This window comes from Myotis daubentonii, chromosome X (genome assembly GCF_963259705.1).
Source record: "Myotis daubentonii chromosome X, mMyoDau2.1, whole genome shotgun sequence".
NCBI classification, from domain to species: domain Eukaryota; kingdom Metazoa; phylum Chordata; class Mammalia; order Chiroptera; family Vespertilionidae; genus Myotis; species Myotis daubentonii.
The window spans coordinates 119,092,984-119,117,314 of NC_081861.1; the positions used below are offsets into that span (position 1 = coordinate 119,092,984).

Consider the following 24,331-nt stretch of genomic DNA (forward strand, 5'->3'; position numbering starts at 1 on the left):
TAAGCTGCCTGGCTGCTGGCTGCCATCTTGGCTGGTAGTTAATTTGCATATTGCCCTGATTAGCCAATGGGAAGGGTAGCGGTCATATGCTAATTACCATGTTTCTCTTTTATTAGATAGGATGGATTAATTTATAGCATTTAAGCCAATAACACTCTGATAAAAAGAAATTGCTCACATGCAGATTATCCTGGGAGTAAATTTGACTAAAAAGCCCCTTGCAAACAGCTGCATCAGCATCCTCAAATCAATGAAACCCTTGATTGATAGCAATTCTTCTCTTTCCCAAGAGTCTACATCAGTGCAATGATGGGCTAGGCATTTATTTACTACCAAAATCAAACTCTGAATTTAAAAATTATCAGATTCCAAAACCGTGACAAATACCATACTAAATTCACCAATATATTCTGACTCGAAATCATATGGGTAAGGAATCTTCATTTTTCTCAATTACCAGCTGAAGATGAATCTTGGGTAACATCTCTTAGATTTAAAAAATTATCTGGCCCGGCCAGTGTGACTCAGTGGTTGAGTGTTGACTTATAAACCAAGAGGTCACAGTTTGATTCTTGGTCAGGGCACGTGCCTGGGATGTGGGTTCAATTCCAGATAGGGCAAGCAGGAAGCAGCCCATCAATGATTCTGTCTCATCATTGATGTTTCTATCTCTCTCTCCCTCTCCCTTCCTCTCTGAAATAAATAAAAAAATATATTTTAAAAATATCTGTAAGAACATATATTGAATAATCTGTATGAGCTTCATGTACTGGAGAAACTTTAAAAAATGACATTTTTATAACGATAGGTAAAAACAACAAAATTATGTCAAGTTTTTTTAAAGAATAGGTTTGTGATCTCTTAAAGACAACTCAAATTTATAAATAGCTCAAAACTAGCTAGGCATCATTTGAGACAGCATGGATGAACCTAGAGAGCATTATGGTAAGTGAAATAAGCCAGGGGGATAAACACAAATACCATATGATATAATTTATATGTGAAATATAAAGGAAAAATGAAATGAAGAAACATACTTATAGATACAGAAAACAGATTGATGTATGCCAGAAGGGAGAAGGGTTGGAGAATGGGTGAAAAACAGGTGAAGGAATTAAGAAATAATTGGCTACAAAACAGTCATAGGGGTGTAAAGTACAGCATAGGGAATATAGTCAACAATATTGTAATAACTATGTGTGGTACCAGTTGGGTATTAGAATTACCTGAGGGATCACATTGCAAATTATATAAATGTTTAACTGCTGTGCTATACACCTGAAACTAACACAAAACAATGTTGGATGTCAACTGTAATTGAAACATAGTCACAACAGGATAGTGCAAGGGTATATTTCCTAGTCTAAACTTTATTCTCTAAATTGCATGTTCTCAAACTTAAATTATCATTTATAATTATGTTCACCATAGAGATGGAAAACAGCTGGTGTACACACTGTTTGTAATAATCTTCATAAACTCAAATATAGTCATTGATTTACCCTTCCCATGACTTTTGAGAGATTCTGATTGCCAGGTGCCACAGAAAATGAACAGAAGGGGGAAAAAGGAGACATATGTACTACTCTTTGTAATATTTTAAGCAATAAAACAAAATTTTAAAAAATGAACAAAAGTGATGCCCTTAAAATGGCCAAATAAGACATCCTTTATATGTGTCCTCTTAGCTATGGTTCAGAGTCCATCCTGCCCATCCAGGGACCCATCTGGGTGGACCCTGACATGGACATTTGACCAACGATAGTCCCACCAACCAGGAATCAGACAGCCTTGCCTAGTTGAGCTCCTTGTAACAGACCTGCTACAGATCCAGCCTCAAAACTAGTGACAACCCAGCCTGACTGCAATTCTAGAGGTAATCCCATTGGCTTGGGGAATAGGCAGGAGAAAATGTTAACCTGCTGAAATCAGTCTGTAAAGACTAGACAAGGTGCTTACTCCTTTAAATGCACAGACACCAATGCAAGGATATATGAATAAAGAAGAATCAGGCAAATATGATACCAACAAAGGAAAATAATAAAGGTCCAGTAACCAATCCCAAAGAAATGGAGATCTACAATTTGCCGAACAAATAATTCAAAATAAGCATCTTAAAGAAACCCAATGAAATGAAAATAAACAAAAACAAACCCCAGGTGGACAATTCAACAAAATCAGAAAAACAATGATGAATAAATTAAGAAGTATAATAAAGAAATAGAAATAAAAAAGAACCAAGCAGAAATACTAGACCTGAAGAATACAACAGGATAAAAACTAACAAACAAACAAACAAAAAAACAAGAAAAAAAATTAGACAGCTTCAAAAACAAACTTGGTCATGCAGAAGAATAAAGCAGAAAACTTAAAAGACAGAGCATTTGAAATTAGACTGAAGAACATTTTTAAAAAAAACACACGAAGAAAGCCTATGTGAATTATGGACACCATCAAGTGAACTCACATTCACATCATGGGAGTTCCAGGAAAAGAAGAGAGAGAAGGTGGCAGAGAGCTTATTTAAAGAAATAAAAGCTGAAAACTCCCTAAATCTTTGGAGAGAAATTTACATCCAGGTACAGGAGGCTCAAAGGACCCCAAGCAAGATCAAACCAAAGATGATGACACATTATAATCAAAATACTAGATGTCAAAGAGAGAATTTTAAAAGCAGCCTAACAAAAATGACTCAGCACATACAAAAGAACCCCCATAAAGCTATCAGTGGATTTCTCTGTAAAAACCTTGCATACCAGGAGAAAGTGGGAGGAAATATTCAAAGCTATAAAATAAAAAATCCAACCAAGAATACTAAATCAGAAAAAGTGTCCTTCAGAAATGAGGGAGAGATAAAGACATTCCCAAACACAAGTTAAGGGAGTTCATCAGCACTAGACTTGGCTTCTAAGAAATGCTAAAGAAAGTTCTTCAAGTTAAAATGAAAGGGCACTAAGTATCAATGTAAAAACATAAAAATACAAAACTCAATGGTAAAATTCAGAATACCCTAATACTATTATGATGGTTTGTAAATAAATCACTTTTATCTCTAGTACAAAAGTTCAAAAACTAATATTAAAAATAATTGTAGCTAAAATAATTTATTTTAATAAACATACAATATAAAACATATACAGTATGACAACAATAGTATAAAATGTGGGGGGAGGAAAGTAAAAGTACAAAATTTTTGTACGCAATTGAATTTATTTATTTTTTTACTTTAAAAATATTTTTATTGATTTCAGAGGAAGGGAGAGGGAGAGATAGAAACATCCATAATGAGAGAGAATCATTGATTGGCTGCCTCCTACACACTCCACACTGGGAATTGATCCCGCAACCCGGGCATGTGCTCTGACTGGGAATTGAACTGTGACTTCCTGGTTCATAGGTTGACACTCAACCTCTGAGCCACTCCAGCAGGGTTGTTATTACTTTTCACAATGACTGACTGGTTTTCCTTCTAGTGTCCACAACATCAGTGGTCTTTCAAATCCCTACCATATATGTTCATACCCTGAGACCTATGTATAATTAAAACATATATGGGATGACATAACTTACTTTTACCTCTCCTTCATATTATAATTAGGATATTAAATTTAGTTGAAATTTGAAAGTATTTGATATTACATGTGCATGCAAGTAATATCTCTTAGTTTAATTTCAGAATAGCAGATGGGTGTTAGCTATTTCTTTATTTTTTATTTTACTGTTTAAAGTATTACAAATAGTAGTACATGTGTCTCCCTTTTTCCCCCCATTGACCTCCTCCCGGCCTCCTCCCCTACCCTCCAGTCCTTGCCCTCACCCGCTCCCCCATAGTGTCTTGTGTCTATTGGTTGTGCTTATATACATGCATACAATTTCTATTTTCAAAAAGAAGAAAGAGATCTCTAGTTCTACTTTGGGAGTTATTACAGGTATTAGACAAAATGAGTTAGGGCATTCTAACTCATTTATATATTTATGTAGTTAATTCAGTCAGTTGAAAGAGAAAATTCTACTAGACTCATTGTTTGACTTAAGATAGCAAAGCAACTAATTGATTGATTATCTTAAATTTTCTCCCAAAGTAGAACTAGAGATCTCTTTCTTCTTTTTGAAAATAGAAATTGTATTAGCAATTTATAAGCTTGTAACAAGCCTGCCAAAACAAGCTTCTTTTAAGCTTGTTCTATCATTATGAGTTAGCATGCCCCTTACCCTTCCTAGTCAGAGGTATATAAATAAAAATAAAAACAGAACAGTTTGCACTCTGAGAAAAACAAACCTAAAATAGTGTCATTTGTCTAGAATTAGATCCTCGCTTCAAAATGAATTCTTAAGCCTGTTCTTATAAGTTACTTCCTAAAGAAAACTTATGTAGTACCTTACTGACATTTGCCAATATAATCATGTAAGAGTTGTTACTTGCTGTTTTCTTCTATTATTAGACTACCTATAAGTTTAGAACCTTGTTTTTCTTTAAATAGCTAATTTTTTTTCATTTGTAGAGCCAGTTATAGAATCTAGACATCTTTGCAAAATTTTGGAAGTAATAATTCTTTTCTTCATTACTTTCAGCCTTCCTTTCATAGAAGAGAGATAAGGAATCTGGGATTCACAATGCTCTACAAGTAGTAAGCATTTACTAGTAAGTGCTCATTTCTTAAAGTGAAAAAGGACAATCATAATGTGTCTATAGTGCCATTTTTGAAGCAATGAAGGAGAAAATAAGTAGCTCTTAGACTTATGAGGAAAATCTTTATAAGTTAGGGAGAAAATATAACCTGTATGAGACAGTAAGGGAGGAGAAATAGAAAGGAAGGAAGAAAGGATTACATCTATACAAACTCTTAAACTAAAGTGGAAGGGAAACCCCAGGCAGAGGCAGGGAGGAGCAAAAGAGTATGATGTTACAATAATTGTTTTCTTAATAGTTATTCCAGCAAAAATGATGAGATACTGAGTTAGTATAAGTTCTGCTCTAGAGATAGTAGGCTGTCTTTATCAGGATGGTCAGCTAGCATTTAATTAGACTAAGACAACACTCTAGAGCAAACATGTCAAACTCGTGGCCTGTGGGTCACATTTGGCCCACAACAAATATTTTTACAGCCCAGCCAATATAATGTTATGTAAGAAATGTTTTAATAAAAATTTCATAACTTAATTTTTACAACATCCTGTTATACATTATATATATATATAGCAAAGTTTCCACTTGGGAGTTCGACCTGGAGACCAGGAGTTTGATTGCTCACTATGACGTGTCTTGACCACCAGGGGGTGGTGTGGAACAAAGGAAGGCCCTAGCCAGCAGCTGGGGGAGGCCCCGGCAGCTGGAAGGCCCCAATCAGCCCTGATCACCGGCCAGGCCTAGGGACCCTGCCCGTGCACGAATTTCGTGCACCAGGTCTCTATATATTAATAACAAACTACAATGTTCACTAATTACTGATTACTATAATGTTGCATTCATTTCCCTTATGCACCTTATGCACAGGCACACCATTTCTCTCCACCAATACTAGCAGAGAATATTTTAGCAGCTGATTGCCATGTCATTAGTCTTGTACTGACTTGTTTGGTGTGTGCAACAGGAAATATTTCACTTACTGAGAACAAGAAAAATAGGTTTATTTGCATTACGCTTATTAATTTGTGCAGTTATTCAGTGTATGGTAAGTTAATGTTTAAGAAAAATATTAATTTTTATTAAAATGTTCTATTATTTTATGTTAATGATGACTCATTTATTTCAGCCCTTTGTATTCAGCATGTCTCTATTGAAATAAACCTACGTTTCTATGAAAATTGAAGCTTTTGTTTTTTTGTGGTCCACATAAACTTAAACCTTGTTAATTGGCCAGTGTTAGCTTTTGAGTTTGACATGCTTGCTCTAGAGGCAGCACTGCAAGCACATCAACTATTTTTATTTCTGATCAAAAGTAGATACTTCATTAATTAGTACAATGGATGTTAGAAATCAAGTTTCATTGCTAAAATTAGCAGCTTTTTACTAAGTATAATGGATATTGGAAACAGACCCTCCATCATGAAATCAGTGCTATTCAAGAGATACAATTAATTAACATAATTTAGAGACACATCTGATCCCTACAGAGTATCTAGTGGGAAATTGTTCCAGGCTTGATTATTTTTCCCCAAGATATCCCACAATGGCATGTTGATTATTTTGAATTAAAGTTACTTAAGAAATTGCAAGAACACTCTGATGTCTCTGTCCCCACCACCTACCCCCATAAGGAGAGATAAATCTCCCATGTGACAACTGTCTTCCCCACATCTGGAAGACGCCATAAGGACATGTGCTAAAGTGTTAATAATGGTGACCCATGATTGGTGGGAATGTGCTGGATTTTTTAAAAAAATATATTTTATTGATTTTTTACAGAGAGGAAGGGAGAGGGATAGAGAGTTAGAAACATCAATGAGAGAGAAACATGGATCGGCTGCCTCCTGCACAACCCCTACTGGGAATGTGCCTGCAACCAAGGTACATGCCCTTGACCAGAATTGAACCTGGGACCCTTCAGTCTGCAGGCCGATGCTCTATCCACTGAGCCAAACCAGTCAGGGTAGGAATGTGCTGGATTTTGTTTTGCTTGTCTGTTTTTCCCAATTTCTTAAAGCATATATTATTATATCTCTCTAATAATAATAGGGTTATTTGAACAGTTTAGTGGATAGAAGGGAAGGAAGAAAGGAAGACCAGATGAAGTATGGAGCAAAATACCAAAATATAAAACTCTGCACTATGGCGTCATGTGTGATTTAACAGGTTCTTTGGCCTCAGTGGTTTTCTCCCTAAAAGTGCCAGCACTACCCTATGCGTCCTGGTCCTCCTAGTAACCAAAATGATACTAAAACAAGGAAACTGGGATTAAGGACTTATTAGTGCATAAAGGCAATTAAAGATAGAGTTGTAAATATGATCCAGAAAGGTGAGTGTTGCAGAATCAGAAGAGAAATGCTAAGGCCCAAGTTCAGGGGCAACAACAAAGTGTAAGGTTAGAGGGGGACAGGGAATAATGTGAACAAACTAGGGGTGCAAAGCAGCAACATGTTCTATCTTGGAATCCTGATACAGAACTGATAGAGCCAGGCAATGCCTATTGTAATAACCTACAAGGAACTGGCTGAATGTGTCTCTGATGCCAAATATTTCCTCTCCTACTCTGACACAGTGGCTGAAATAGTTGGGGTTTGGAGTGTTTTAGACCTGGGTTTATATTCTGTCTTTCTGGTTGTGTGATTCTCTGAGTATCAATAAAGTAGTCAACACTGCGGTTGTTATTTGATAAATATTCAATAAACGGTCAATGAATTTGCTATTATCATGTCACCATAGTAAGGCATTACTTCAAAATATTAGCTAAACTTTCTTTTCCTGTTATTCTTCACACTCTTGGCCTTCCTTTACTTCCGAAAGTATTTTATGTATTTCCCTTTCAGAGGAGGTGAAAAGGTGGTCAGGATAAGGGAGACATTGCTCAGTTTTGACTTTCAAATTGCATTTCTTTGTTAGAAGCCAACTAAAGAACATGAAAAGCCTGGTGTCTCTTCTTAACAGTTATTTCTTTGGAAGGTGAAAGGACTTGAGGGACAGCTAGGAAAATTTGAATTTGATGATGTCAGAGAAATTCTCCGCCACTGACGGAGCAGATAATCATTCAACCACAACAGCATGTGTTGACGGATCCAAGGGGATGTGACTAAGGTTCATAGGCATCTAAAACCATTAGAATCTCCTACCATGTAGAACATGACAAATAAAAACCATACTAGAGGGGAAAAGGAGACATGTAATATTTTCAACAGTAAAGAATTCAAATTTTAAGAAAACATACTAGAAATTGATAGTTTGGGTAACATCATTCATGTCATTAGAACACAAAATAAATATATTAAAAATAGGGTTAACAGATAAAGTGAGACTTGCTTAGGTAAACTGCTTTTCCAAGTATCGTCTATTGTGTTAATAATAGTGGATCTTTAGATTATACTGAACATACTAAATTTTTATAGGGTTGAAAATAATAGGGATTCAGTGTTCAGTAAAATAAAGGCTTTTGAAATTGACCTATTTTCAAATCCTATCTTGACCATGAACCATAATACTTGTGATATTTTCTTCAGTAAGTTATTTAACCTCTGGGAGCCTCAGTTTCTATATCAATAAAATGGAGATGATAACTGGCCTCAGAATTTTTTGAGGTTTAGCAAGAATGATTTTAAGAATGCCTAGCACATTTCTTGGTACCCATTCAATAACAGCTGACATTGACACCTTTCTCATATCTCTTTAAAGCAGTAGCAAAAATATGAATAATTTGTATAAACAGGCAAGAAAATTAGGAACAAAGAAGAAATAGGCAAATTAGCACTTAAAAGAAAAAAAATACAGTTTTGCTGCAGCACAGGCTTTACCCTAATGGAAAGGGGAGGTTAAATAGAGAGGAGTGTTAAACCCAGCTGGCATGGCTCAGTGGGTGAGCATCAACTTATGAACCAGGAGGTCGCGGTTAGATTCCTGGTCAGGGCACATGCCCAGATTGCGGGCTCAATCCCCAGTGTGGGGCGTGCAAGAGGCAGCCGATCAATGATTCTCTCTCATCATTGATGTTTCTATCTCCCTTCTCCCTTCTTTTCTGAAATCAATAAAAATATATTTAAAACAAAAAAAAATAGAGAGGAGTGTTAGGGATGCTAAATGAACTGCTCCTCCTCACAAGTCTGGCAAGCTATACTTCTACCTGGGGATTTCTTCCAGAAGACCTGGAAATGTGGCACCATGGGCATTTTTTCTTTGTACTATTTAGTGTAAAGCTGACAGTTAATGAAAAAAAGTTTATAAATATCATCAAGAAACCATCATCTGAACTATTTATTGTCAATTTGCATATGCTTCCTGTATTGCAAATTTTCTTATATAGGAACCATTTTCAAAGGACCAAAAAGGAAAAAAAAAAAAAAACTTAAGTCCTCTAATAGGTGGTTTAAAGAGCTCAATTTTTAGCAACCTAAATTCCTCTTAGATTATACGCATATTTATGACTGACCAGAGGCAAAAACAATTACCATTTCTATGAAAATAATATTTACTTGTCCAATTTGAGTAAAACTAATAAATGTATAATTATGAAAAGAATATGCTTGTGCACTTTCCTATCTGTTGGTCCACACTTAGAATAAAAATTAGCTTGCCTAATTATAGCTAAATAAACAGGCTTAAAAAGATCGCTGGGTGAATTCTAAAATATTCAGTACAGTTTATTATAACTGATCAGTTTAAATAAGAAACAAATTGAGATTCACTTCAAACTACCAGGCTAGGGAACACAATTAAAAGAGACACTCCTTACCTATATAGAAAAGTAAAGCTGGCCTTTCAGTACTGATTACAATGTGAGCGAAAATGAATACTCTGATAGCATTGTAATCAGCACTTACAATTCACAAGTGGTGTTTGGAATACAATTCAAAAGAGGGCAGGTGTTGCTTTACAATTTTCAGAGGAAAATACCTATTGGCTCCAAAGAATCACACATATAGTTCCATGTAAAAAACTGAAGTTACAAATTGAACACTGAAGGATTCTAAAGCTCTTATTAATGGTTAACGAAGTTAACTTGTCTTTTCTCTCAGTGAAACAAAGACAGAAACGAATAAGAATATTCCGAAAAACATTAAAAGAGGGAACTCATCTTACCTCCATCCAGCTCCTCAGCCCCAAAATGATTCCTGTAGAAGAGCATGATTTCTATTTTGTAACACTTGTAGATGGTCACCAAACAAACAAGCAGCAAAAGGATAGCACCTAGCCCTCCAGCAAGTTCAACTGTGTACATCAGCTCTAGGAAAAACACCACAAGAGAGATTTATACCATATTCACACCCAAAATCATAAATTCAACTTGATTTCACAGTTTTGTGGATGAGACCAGATGTGGGCCATGCATTAACACATCCCCTTTCCTTTTTGCATGAAAATGTGGCCTTTCAATAACTTTCTAGCTTTGTTTCCTTGGTAACCAGATGAGGTGGTATATGATAACTGTTGCTAAGCAACATTGCTTGTGGTAAAAATGAACCTATGTTCCTAGATTGCATTTGGACTGACAGAAGTATAAATACCTGTTTGGAAAAAAATAATTTTAGGCTTGCCTGAGTGAAATAACTCATATACAAACAAAACCCTTGTAAGAATTCTAATAGCTATGCTTATAGAGTTGATTTCTGTTGATATGAAGCTTTTAAGCCAGGATGGCTTCTGAATATTTTTTTTAAAAAATATGTTTATTGACTTCAGAGAGGAAGGGGGGGGGAGAGAGAGAGAGAGAGAGAGAGAGAGAAGCATCAATGATGAGAGATAATCATTGATTGGCTGCCTCCTACATGCCCCCCACTGGGGATTGAGCCTGCAACCAGGGCATATGGCCTGACCTGAAATTGAACTGTGACCTTCTGGTTCATAAGTCAATACTCAACCACTGAGCAACACTGGCTTGCCCTAATGTGAATCTTTATCCTTCTCACCTGAGCTGTCACTTGAAGGCTGGGACTAAAGGGAGATGAGTGAAAAACACAGTTTCTTAGGGGCAGTGTGGACTGTTGTAGAGTGTTGGGTATACCATCTAATCAATATTGTCTGCTGTCTCTTGCCAGGAGCAATGACTCTTGTCCTGCATCTTTCTGAATAAAGTGGTGCCAGTGTGGTCTACCATAGTCTTGGGGGCTGCATGCTTACTAGGGTTAAAGAAATAGTCCACCTAGTAGATGTTACACCAGACTATGTTGGGAGTGTTTTCCTTTCACTAGGCTACTCACATGTTACTACATTCTATCAAAACAAAAAAAATTTATTTTCTTGCTATTCACTGTACACAAGTTCTCTTATTCCGATTAAATGTCTACATTACATAAAAAATTATCAGACAATTTTTTTCAGGATAAAATATTCACTTCTTTTTTCTCCTTTATTTTATTATTATTTTTAAATATGTTTTTTATTGATTTCAGAGAGTAAGGGAGAGGGAGAGACAGAAACATCAATGAGAGAGAATTATTGATCAGCTGCTTCTTACACACTCCCTACTGGAGTTGGAGCCCACAACCCAGGCATGTGCCCTTGACCAGAATTGAACCAGGGACCCTTTACTTTGCAGGCCAATGCTCTATCCACTGAGCAAAACCGGCTAGAACTTTTTTCTTCTTTAGAATTCATGGATATTGTAACAAATTCAAGGCTACTTGCATTTACACATTAAGCCAGACTCCACAGACTTTGAAACTCACTTTAAATTACTGCCTTTGCATTCATGTGTCCTTGATCATTGTAGTCTATATGTTGTCCATACTGATGGGTAGCCATTGTTCACTGCAGTTGACAACTACCTTGAAAAGTACTATTTTCCCTGGCCTTCCCGCTGCAGTTAAGGGTTGGGGGGCAGGAGAGAGGGGGGTAAGAGATCAACCCAAGGACTTGTATGCATGCATATAAGCATAACCAATGGACATAAGACACTGGGGGGTAGGGGAGGCCAGGGGATTGTCAAGGGTGGGGGGAAAAAAGGACACATATGTAATACCCGTTGTAATACTTTAAGCAATAAAAAAAGAGTACTATTTTCCTTAATTACAACTAAAGATAAATATTTCTGAAATTATGGCTCTATAATAATGGTATTTTTGATTTTTAAATTTAGATACCACTAGAGGGTTATCTAATTTTATTATAGGCTTAGATTGGGAACTTTAATGTATAGTTTTGTAGTGATGACTACTCTTGGATTATAAGATCATTCCCGAGATTTTGTAATGGGGTGAAATCATCCTGGGTGTAGTGCAGTATTGGTGATAAATAATCTGAAAAGCATGGCCATCATTTTCTCACAAGGACTGTGTGTGTGTGTGTGTGTGTGTGTGTGTGTGTGTGTGTGTGTTTGCATTGCAGAAAAAACTCAGCCATACTTCTCATTTTCTAGTCCTTCATTTCTAAGTCAACAGTTTAATAAACAAACACATATAACTACTGTTTAATCAAGTGTGTTTTCCTGCTCTTGTTAAAATTAAAAAGGACTAGAAGAAAACATTAGAAAAAGTGGTTGGACTTTATGAATTTAACAAAGAAAAATAAAGTGAACTATTAAATCTTTTAGGGTCTAAGTAAATTGATATGAAGTGTGAAATAATGAAAAGTACCTCCAGGAAATTTAATATTTTGGATTTATAAATATCAGACAGTGTTATCTGTTGACTCTTGTGAGAGACAATATAAAATGGTACCACAAAAATACAAGAAATGAAATATAAAATGCTATTCAGCATAATGTTTTCCCAATGGTATGTGAAAAGAAAGGATAAGTGAGTAGATAATACTGTGGGGTCCAATGAGTCTTGTTCTCTCAAGACTTGTTCTATGTGTGTTAAACTCCACCACACAAAGAAGCCCGCATAATACTCTAACATGCCAGTAGGCTAATTTATGCATCAGAAAAATATGCTTTAAATTACACTGATTATGATGGTAGATTATGGCTCCTTTTAAGATTCATTCTTTTTTTCTAAGTTACCCATTAAACAGTTGAAATTGATCACTCTAAAATTTCTTTTGGGAGAAAAGAAGTGGAAAACTAATGGAGAATGCTTAACTTCCACTCCCAAACATTGCTAGTGGAAGTGCTCAATGGCACTACTATATTAGAAAATCTGAAGTAGTTTCTAATGAAGTTAAATATGAATGCATCCTATCAGCAGCAATTATACTCCTAAGTATTTACCCAAAGGAAATATAAGCAGATGTCCACAAGAAGATTTGTACAAGAATGTTCAGAGTAGTCTCGTTCAAAGTAGCCACAACTGGAAACATCCCAAATGCTCTTTAACAGGAGATAATGAACAACTTGTTGTGTGTCCATATGCTAGAACATACACAGCAGCACAAGGAATAAACTACAGATACATACAACATGCAGTATATATGAATCTCACAAATGACGTTAGGTGAAGGAATCCAGATATACAATAATATCTTTTTTTTTTTTGTACAGTTCTATTTAAATGAAGTCTAAGAACAGGGCAAAATTAAGCACAGTTGTAGAAATCACAAAATGATTGTTTTGTGACTGGGTTATGATAACATTTATTGGAAAGTGGTAAGAGAAAACTTTCTGGGGTGCAATAAATATTCTGCATTTTTTCGGGGTTGGATACAGAAGTATATACATTTGTCAAAACTGCCGAAACCGGTTTGGCTGAGTGGATAGAGCGTCGGCCTGCGGACTGAAAGGTCCCGGGTTCGATTCTGGTCAAGGGCATGTACCTGGGTTGCGGGCACATCCCCAGTGGGGGATGTGCAGGAGGCAGCTGATCGATGTTTCTCTCTCATCGATGTTTCTGACTCTCTCTCTCTCTCTCTCTCTCTCTCTCTCTCTCTCCCTTCCTCTCTGTAAAAAATCAATAAAATATATTTTAAAAAAACTTATTGAGCTGAACGCTTAAGATCTATGCATTTTATTATGTGAATAGTACTTCAATTATTTGAAAAAAAATTTAAAGAGCCATTGTAAGGTCTAACCTATGTTCTATGTGGGGAGAAGCTGTAAAGAGAAATGGAAGTCAGGACAGCTGTTATGCTGTAGATAACTTCCCAGGCAGGGAAGGGTTCTTCTGTTTTGCCCCCAAGCACACTCTTTGATTCTGGAGGCATGGCACTGGGCTTGGGCATCCAACATGTCTTACGCACCCTTATCTAGTCAAATACCTTTAGAAACATGGAAAAACATGCCTAGGACATAATGCTATTAATCCAGTAAGGAGAGTCCTCATTTTCTTCAGATGGAATTTATAATATTGGTCTCTATATAGTTTCTTTTTCAACTTGTAAAAATTGAGTATGTATAAATTAGAGAAAATTATATAAAAATAAAGTCTTTTATTTTTAGAGAAGTAATTGCCCAAATATTAGTGATTTCCATTTCAAGATGTCATGAGCCACTCAGAAAGTTTTATACACTATTTACTAGGCCAATAAATAGTATTGTCTGAAATGTAATAAGAAAAAGAGAGAAGGGTCAATCTAGCTAAGCAATTACAAAGTGGTCTTGTGTCACATGAATACCTCCTTTAAGGTACAAACATATGAAAAGTTATATATCTAGAGTATAGGCAATAAGTAAGAATAAGTTTTCTGAGCCATATGATAGTCATTTACTACTAATAATAGCAAAATCTTGTCAAAAGAAATAGCATTTACAAGGAGCTAATTGATACTGAAAGCCTAAGATTATCTCAGACTGTTCCCAGATACTTCTGTAAAATTACATGCAGAAGCATGGTGTTCTTATAACATCCTTGAAAGTCAGAAATGTGTTTTTCTGAATAGTACACACACCAGTGCCTGCTTCTCAGTTACATTATTTTTATGCAAGAGTAATTTATATGCTTTCGCATTATAAATATGTGCAGGTTAAAAATTTTTCCATTTGATTTAAGTTATTCACATTGGTTTATAAAGCATATATAAAAGCTCCTAAAGAAATGGTTATTAAATTTAATTGCTACATTTCTTTTGCTCCAAGCTGGACACATTCATTAATATGAGTGCTACCCATTATTGCTTATACATTGAATGAGGACAAAATTACTAGGGGTTAAATTCTGTTACAGTTAAAAGAAAAGATTTGGGCCCACTTCTGTGTTTTATCTTTCCATTAAAATGGAACTGCCTTATGACCCAGCAATTCCACTTCTGGGAATATATCTGAAGAAACCCAAAACACTAATTTCAAAGAATATATTTGCATTATAATGTGAATGGTGTTGCCCCAGCAAATGTAATTTTATCCTTTGAATTGGGACCTGCTTTTCAGCTCAAGTTCAAGATGCTTATAGTGGCGGCACTTAAAAAATAAAAAAAAAGATTCCATTTCAGTACAATTCAACATCAGAGGATGGAAAGAGAAAGCACAGACCTTTTAAAATATGTTTAGTCTTTGTGTTATTTTGTTAAAATGATAGACTTTGCCCACTTTAAAGGACTGAGACTGAATATTGAAAATTGTAAAGCAAAATTGCTAGGCAAACCTAAGGAAAACTGGCATTTGGTTAAACACAACAAATGAAAAAGTGCCAAGAGTTACATTTAAGGGCACCAGTAGTTATTTAGTTAAAGGCAGCTAACAATAGTCCTTGGAAAGCTCCAGTATGGGCTAAGGGAAAACACATTGATTATAGTTGCAGTAGTAGATTGCTTTTGGAATAAATTGCTTCAATTTTAAACTAAATTTGCTACAAGCATTTTGAGCAATGACTACAATTTTTTTTCTTATCAAGACAGTTGGACCAAGAACCCTTTAAAAGAAACAGCTAATTAAAATAAAGCGCACACCATCTCTTAGTATACTGGATTACATTGCAAATAATAAATGCATTTGGTTTACACTAATCTTGGTGCAATTACTTCGTATATTTTGGGATCCTATTTTTTTTTATTGTATCTGGTGTTATTGTGTACAAACAATTTCTGCTATGTATCTTTGAAGAGGTAAAAATGCTAATAAAGTTAAATCAAAATTTATATGTATTTTTGAACTCTTCACTTAAAGTTTTCATTTTGTATCTCTCTGTCTACTGATATACATAATCTCATTTAAGGTATGACTAAATATTTTAGGTGGCTTATTCTTATATAGTTCATCCTAAAATTGCCTCATTCATTATATAAAGTCATTTAAAATGCTCTGCTCTGATTTATATGCAGTAAAATGCAAGTTTGTGGGGAAAATGCATGATAGACAATATAATGATCCCAGTGTATTCATTAGCTTCACCAAGTACATTTTCTCTTCTTTCATTGTGTTATAAAGAGCTTAAATTTATAAGGATTTATCCATCCACATAAATTCATATGCATATTTATTTCTCTGGAGCAGTATAACTTATTTGTTCCTGGCAGGAGAATTATTATGTTCAGCCTACAAAGATGTTCAACTCAATTCTACAATACATCAATGCAATTTAGAAGTAGTTATAATTTTTTGGTAACACATTAAGAAGCTGAATTGCTATTCACATAATAGCAAGGAAATGTTTTGGGAAGGTACAAACTAGTACGTAAAGAGCAATTTGCTCTTGCAAAAGTGCTTTTTGGAACGAGGCAGAGTATACCTAATAATAATGATAATAATAATAATAATTGTCTCTGAATGTAGAAGCTTGATTGGTGAATTAAATTAAACATTTGGGCAAAAGATTACCTTCAAAGTAATATACTTTGCCATATTAGAAAGAAGTTTTCAGCCAAAGTACCAAATTAACTTTAAATTACTGCCAATCAAGAATGCACATATGCCGAAACCAGTTTGGCTCAGTGGATAGAGCGTCGGCCTGCGGACTGAAGGGTCCCAGGTTCGATTCCGGTCAAGGGCATGTACCTGGGTTGCGGGCACATCCCCAGTGGGAGATGTGCAGGGGGCAGCTGATCGATGTTTCTCTTTCATCGATGTTTCTAACTCTCTATCTCTCTCCCTTCCTCTCTGTAAAAAATCAATTATATATATATATATATATATATATATATATATATATATATATATATAAAAGAATGCACATATGGTCATTAGGTAGAAGCCACCATTAAGGACTAGTTCGACTAAGCTCCCACAACCCCTTAGAACTGAATTGTTACATGTTAATAAACTATTACAATTAAAAATAAAATGAAATACTACAGGGAAAAATGCATCATTCTCTATTTTTATTTTATTTTTAGAATATATTTTTATTGATTTCGGAGAGGAAGGGAGTGGGAGGCAGAGATAGAAACATTAATGATGAGAGAGAATCATTGATAGGCTGCCTCCTGCATGCCCCATACTGGGGATCGAGCCTGCAACCCTGGCATGTGCCCTGACTAGGAATCGAACCATGATCTCCTGGTTCATAGGTCAACGTTCGACCACTGAACCACCCCACCTGGACTGCATCATTCACTTTACAGTTTGCTAGAGCCTACCCTTGGAATGTGTTTTTCTTTTTTCCAACCAGATAGGAAGGGTGATTTGTTTTGTTTTTCCTATAAAGTAGGAAATATTCATAAGTGGTATGTATTAAAAGACAGGTTGACAAGTTAAAATGAATAATGACAGTAATTGAATAAAATATGAATCCATGAGTTCATACTAATTATAAATTAAGAAAGAGGGAAGGTCTTCATTAGAGTAGAATGTCATTTTTCTGCCTTCCTAATAATAATTGATTCAGGCAGGAGTTATCAACAGAAGCTAAAATTATTGGGTGAAAGATTGATGAGACCGGATGTTCACAATGTCTTAAAGTACCCTTACCACTGACTATTTATTAGACAGAGGAAGATATAAACAAGTGGAAGAATATACCATGTTCACGAATTGGTAGAATCAACATCATTAAAATGTCCATACTACCCAAAGCAATCTATAGATTCAATGCAATCTTTATTAAAATACCAATGACATATTTCTCAGATCTACAACAAACACTACAAAAATTTGTCTGGAACCAAAAAAGAAGCCCTAATAGCTGCAGCAATCTTGAGAAAGAACAAGGTTGGAGGAATCACAATACCAGATATACTGCAAAGCCACTGTACTTAAAACAGCCTGGTACTAGTACAAGAACAGGCATGTAGATCAATCGAACAGAACAGAGAACCAAGAAATTGACCTGAACCATTATTCTCAATTCATATTTGACAAAGGAGGCAAGAGCATACAATGGAGTATAAACAGTCTCTTCAATAAATGGTGTTGGGAAAATTGGACAGGTATATGCAAAAAAAAAAAAAAGAAAGAAAGAAAGCTAGCCCATCAACTTACACCTAGAATATACTCAAAATGGATAAAAAACTTAAAGGTAAGATGTGAAACCATAAAAATCTTAGAAGAAGCCATAGGCAGCAAAATCTCAGACATCTCACATAGCAACATGTTTATCAATACTTCTAGGGCAAAGAAAATAAACAAATGGGACTACATCAAAATAAAAAGCTCCCACACAGCAAACAAACCATCAACAAAGTGAAAAGAGATCATGGGAGAACTTATTTGCCAATGATACATCCAATAAGGGGTTAATTATCAAATATATAAGGAACTCATGCAACTTAAAATGAAGACAAACAATCCCATTAATAAATGGACAAAGGACCTAAATAGGCCCTTCTCCAAAGTGGACTTATAGAAGGCCAAGAAACATGAAAAAATGCTCGAAGTCACTAATCATCCAAGAGATGCAAATTAAAACAACGAGGTATCACCTCACACCTGTCAGAATGGCTATCATCAATAAACGACAAGTGCTGGCGAGGATGTGGAGAAAAAAGAACCCTCGTGCACTGCTGGTGGGAATGCAGACTGGTCCAATCACTGTGAAAAACAGTATGGAGCTTCCTCAAAAAATTAAAAATGGAACTCCCATTTGATTGAGTGATCCCACATGCATATATGCACACAGACAATAGAGTGGTGAAGGCCTGGGAGGGGTTGGTGCAGGGTGGAGGAGGTCAATGGGAAAGAAACCACAAACAAAGGGGGACAACTGTAATACTTTCAACAATAAAAAAATAATTAAGGGAGTGACCAAAATCAGCTTCACCAGTAATCCAGCAAATTGGCATCATGTACCTCCTCATGTGATACATTGAGAAGGCAAAATATCATTTATGGAGTATTCCAGCTAGGAAGAGGTAAATATCCAAAAAAAGTAGGAAATAGGCAAATTCAAACTGAGGGACATTCTACAAAAAAATGAAATATGATTTTTGCTCTTTAAAAATGTTAATGTCATGAAAGATGAAAGGCTGAGGAATCATCCCAGATTAAAAGGGACTAAAAAGACATGACAACTAAATGCAATGTGTAATCCTGAATGGGCAACATAGTATAAAAGATATTATTGGGATAATCTCTGAAATGTGAAAATAGACTATATACTAGATAATAGCACTCTATTATTTTAATTTTCCTGAATTTGATAAATATACTCTGGCTTTGTAAGAAAATATCCTTGTTTTTAGGAAATTCACATTGAAGAAATTAGTCATGATGTCTGTAATTTACTCTCATGTGGTTCAGCAATAATATGTATTGTGTGTTACTATACAGAGTGTTGTTCTATGTATTTACCTACTTAGACAAAGAGAGATAAGGCAAATGTGGCAAAATGTTAATAATTGGCGGTTCTAGTTAGAGAGGATAGGTGGAAATCCATTATACTATTTTTTTGAAGTTTTTCTGTAATGTCTGCAGGTTGTTTTTCAAAATAAAAAGTTAAAAAATAAAAGACAGGTCAAGCCCTAACTGGTTTGGCTCAATGGATAGAGCGTCGGCCTGTGGACTCAATGGTCCCAGGTTCGATTCCGGTCAAGGGCATGTACCTTGGTTGCTGGCACATCCCCAGTGGGAGGTGTGCAGGAGGCAGCTGGTTGATGTTTCTCTCTCATCGATGTTTCTAACTCTCTATCCCTCTCCCTTCCTCTCTGTAAGAAATCAATAAAAATATATATAAAAAAAGACAGGTCAAATGGTAAGATCACATTATTGAAAGTGTTATTGTAATTAGAGTGTATTTTGGGTCGATTACTTTTGAATTAAGATTTCATTATTTACAGCTATTCTGGAGTAATCTGTACAAAGCATTCAGTTTAATCTTCCAAAAACATGTCCTAACCTTGGAATTTTTTCCACTTTTCTTTTTCTATTTTTTTCTATAGCATTTATCACTATATACCATATTTAATTTTTTATTAACACATTTATTATTGTTTATTGTCTATATTATCCCACTGCAATTTAAATTTCATCAGGGAGCCCAGCTGAGTGGCTCAGTGGTTGAGCATTGACTATGAACCAGGAGGTCATGGTTTGGTTCCTGATCAGGACACATGCCTGGGTTGATTTCAGAGAGGAAGGAAGAGGGAGAGAGCAACAGAAACATCAGTGATGAGAAAGAATCATAGGTCAGCTGCCTCCTGCACACCCCTACTGGGGATCAAGCCCATAACCTGGGCATATGCCCTGATCAGGAATTGAATCCGGGACCTTTCAATCTGCAGGTCAATGCTCAACCACTGAGCCAAACCAGCTAGGGCAATAAACACATATTTAAAAAATAAATTTCATCAGGGAAATTTTTTGGTCTATTTTGTTCACATTTTTTTATTGACCTAAGTACTGTGAAAACTACCTGACACATAATAGGTGCTCAATGAATATTTGTTGGCTAAATGAATTATTGGTTGATTAAAAAAAACCTCAATTTTCCTATGAAAGGTTAGATTTTTATGTATCCCCTTTCTACAATTTGAAAAATATCTATTTATGGGCAACCAGGAGGTTCAAGCAACTAATGAGGTATAATTATTAATATGTAGTCCATTGATTTGGTAATATAATTCATTCTATAGAAAAATGTTCAACTTCAAGTGTTGACTTAGAAATATTCTTTCATTCATTAATACAATGACATTATAGTCTTATAGAACTAGGAAAGTTTGTATTCTATTGGCATTTAGAAATAAATCATCTATTGTTTTATAATTTTGATACTCCTATTCAGTTTTTCTTTTCCTTCATTCATTCAATTTATTTTGGTTTAATAAGTGCCAAGTATAGTGCTTTGAGTTCTAGTGATAAAATGACAAATTAAATACTGTATGCTTCTTGCCTTAAAGGGGACCATGTCTAGTTGCAGAGTCAATCATGCAAGCAATGGTTAACAAAATAATAAAAGTTACTATTTTATTGTGCACTTAAATGTCACTCTGCTAGGCCTTTTATATGGGTGTAAGAAATGTTTTACTGTAAGTATCATAACCATAGGTGAGCAACTTTTGGGCGGTTTGTGCGTGTTCTTGTTTCTGTTGGAGGATTTTAGAGATATGGTCAGACATTGGTACAGTGTAGCACAGTGGCTGCAAAGTTTTTTGGCAAGTAGTTTGGTGTGAAGCACAGGGAAAGCAAATGTATGTCATGATGAGTGATGGTAGACAAATTCATGCAGTGATTTCTCAGCTAGACTATATTGTTTATGTTTTTTTCCTTTCCTTTTTTTTTGTTTTTTTTTTTGTTAATCCTCACCCAAGGATATTTTCCCATTGATTTTTAGAGAGAGTGGAAGGGAGGGGGAGAGACAGAGAGAGAGACATCGATGTGAAAGAGACACATCAATTGGTTGCCTCCCTCAAGTGCCCGGCCAGGCAGGGATAGAGCCTGCAACCGAGGTATGTGCCCTTGATGGGAATTGAACCTGGGACCCTTCAGTCTGAAGGCCGACACTCTATTCACTGAGCCAAACTGGCTAAGGCTGTTTTTTGTTGTTGTTGTTGTTTGTTTGTTTTTCCTTTTCAGAGCAACCAGCATGTACCTTGTCAAAAAGTATTTGAAGGATTCATGGTATCAGTTAAGCCAGGTTCCCAAAATCAGGTCAGAAAAATAGGGCAATGATTATCTCTAGTGGAAAGTTGACATATTTTATAAATGTACAATTTGGTATTACTAACACAGAGCTCTATTGCTGAAACATTTCCCCTTTAGACTATAAAAGCAGTGGATGTACACAGATATTACGTATTTACACACATACAAACATACAGGAAGCCTCCTTCCTCTTTAATCTTATAAAACTGAGTTTGATGGGGAGAAACCAGACAAAGAAGGAAGAGAATGCTATAATGACGAGCAAAATGGGCCTCAGGTGACCAGCTTAGAAGACAGGGCAATTGTATATCAAGGTGTCAAACTTCACTGATGCCTAAAATAAAATCTCTTTAAAGAAAAAGTATTTGCTTTCCCTCCACTAGGAATTTCCTTCTGGACATGTCATACAAATAGACAGGCACAGATGGAATGTTACAAAACATCTCTTGAGAGAAAAATGTCAGAGTGAAGGTGGCATTGCCTTTTGTTAAGGGATGCAGTGTTTATCCTGAAAGCAACCCTCCACCAGAGGATATATTGTCACAGTTAGAACAATCTGGTCTTCTATTGGGAACACTTTGGATTGGCCAGAGAATCCAGAACATCTGGACTGCTTAGATAACCAACAGAAGAAGCCATATTTTCTACAGAAATATTGAACACTTCTAAAAAAATTGGAAGGTGTTTTGTAGTACATTCCATGGTTGAAAATAGATTTATAAAAATATTTTACTCACATAAAAATGGATTGCATTGCAATATACAAAATGGAATGCTTTGGTGAACTCCAGAATTTTGTTATTATTATAATTTCCTTCCATTAGGGTTTTAACACATTTCCTTAGTATTGAAAGCATTGGAATACATAAAATGTTTTTTGGCAAAAGCTGTTTCTCTCATGAGACAACTTTTATTCAATATCTTAGTGATTCTACAGAGCTAGAGACTATTAAGACAAAAAACAATAATCAAAACATATGCTGGCTCATTTCCTTCAATGGATGTAATAGAAGAATCCATTTCTTATCTCTCTTGAATCTTTTTGATCACTCTCTGTTTTCTGAAAACATAAAAATGCTGAGGAAAATTGTGGTAAGTTTGCCACTTTCTTTTCTCATTTTGTAAAGAGACACAAGTCAAGAATTTATCAACACCTGTTTAAGTTGTTTTTCTCCCATTAACACTCTGTGAAGAAATAGGCATATTTTGGGAACTACCAATAGCAGAAACTACCATTTCTTGTTTCCTCCCAATGGAACAGTAAATGGCTCCTTAAACAATGACATAGTTAAGAATAAAGTGGGTGACATACATTTTAATGGCCTGTGTAGCCGGGATACGTATATGAAGGGTCTGTCCTTAATAATAAATTGTCTTTACCAAAATGGCAGTAACAGAGCCCTGCTTAACAAAGAATAAGGCATTATCCTCTCATCTCACTCTGTGTACTGATTTTTGGTGGGTGAAAATTAGCAGTGGCTTGAGAAAATAATGTAGAAGTAAAAGTGTCCCCTAAAATGCAATATTTTTTTAATATAGACAGACATAATGCAGGAACAAGCTTGTATATTCAAGCAAATATATTTAACATATTTTTTTTAGATTTTAACATATTTTAAAAATGTGCAAATAACTTGATTTTGCTGCAAACAGAATAATAATAGGTTTCCTGTAAGCATTTTAAAAATTTTCAGTGGCTTCACAAAAATAGATTTATTTTTTTCTCACCTTTTTTTCCTGTCTCTACAAAACATGCTTATTGTAAAGAATTTGAAAAATAATATAAGAATATGAAAAATAAATTAAAAATCACATGGAATCACACTGCCCTGAGACATAACCACTATTACTACTTTAGTTAAAAATTTTATGCATCTCTTAAATATATTAGGTTTTCAAGTAACCTTAACTGAGGCAAGCGATGTATATATTTAAATACTAATACTAGAAAATAGCTTATAGTTTGCCTTTTACTCTGGGCAGTTTGGAATAGAATTGCCCAAGGTGGTTTACAATCTGTGTTTCTGCTAAGAGTCATGATAAACTCTTTAGCCAAATTAATTTTTCATTCACATATCTATTTATCCAACTATCAGTTATAGATGCCTGGGTCAGCAAGGCAAGTCCAGCAGGAATTATTTAATACCACTAAGCCACTTTTCTCCATATAAATAATCATATTGGCAAAAGTTTACAAGTATTCACTGAAAAAGTAGGTTAAAACATAATCCTGTTTTAGAGAAAAGGTGTATTTCAAATTCCATTTAGTTAAATTGTGTTTTACAGATGAGGAAACTAAACTGGTATGTGAGTACTCAACAGTTGATAATTCATTTTAATAATACCAATTTTTATGTGACTACTGAGTTGCCAGTGACAGCAGTCTACTTACGAAGATAGCCACTATGGCATGTTATTTTGATATCTTTAATATATTCCTTTAAGCTATTTTCAATATTGATATATTTACACAATATAGACAAATTTGTTTGGGTAAAATTAAAAGTGTAAACAAGCAGTTGTGATTCATTACCTTGAAACTGTGGGATAGCAACAATGAGCTTTCAAATCATACTCATTTTACATTACATACTAGAGTTCCAAACTGATTTAAGTCAGGCAATTTATGTGTGCCAGTCTTTTAAGCTTTGATAATGGCCTCTTCCATTTTAGTTTCCATGAATTTAACAAGCATTACCAGTCAGTACTTTTAACTTCACTCGCATATCTTATGGAATTGTAATTTCTATTGTGCAGTTATAAGAACTTCTCATCTAAAGATCCCAGGCAATTTTACAAACACAACTGTAAGAAAATCCCTGGAAAGAGCAACTGCTTTAGTTCACTTTCAAGATTTGCAA

General features: G+C 35.2%; 1 protein-coding gene across 1 annotated transcript in view; it reads right to left on the reverse strand.

Annotated features, from left to right (window-relative positions):
• The window catches only part of IL1RAPL1 (interleukin 1 receptor accessory protein like 1), a 745,385-nt gene that overhangs the window by 7,599 nt on the left and 713,455 nt on the right, over positions 1-24,331 (reverse strand). Inside the window, exon 7 of the mRNA XM_059678748.1 lies at positions 9,725-9,868. Coding sequence (XP_059534731.1) covers positions 9,725-9,868 — 144 coding nt within the window. The remainder of the gene's footprint in view (positions 1-9,724; positions 9,869-24,331) is intronic.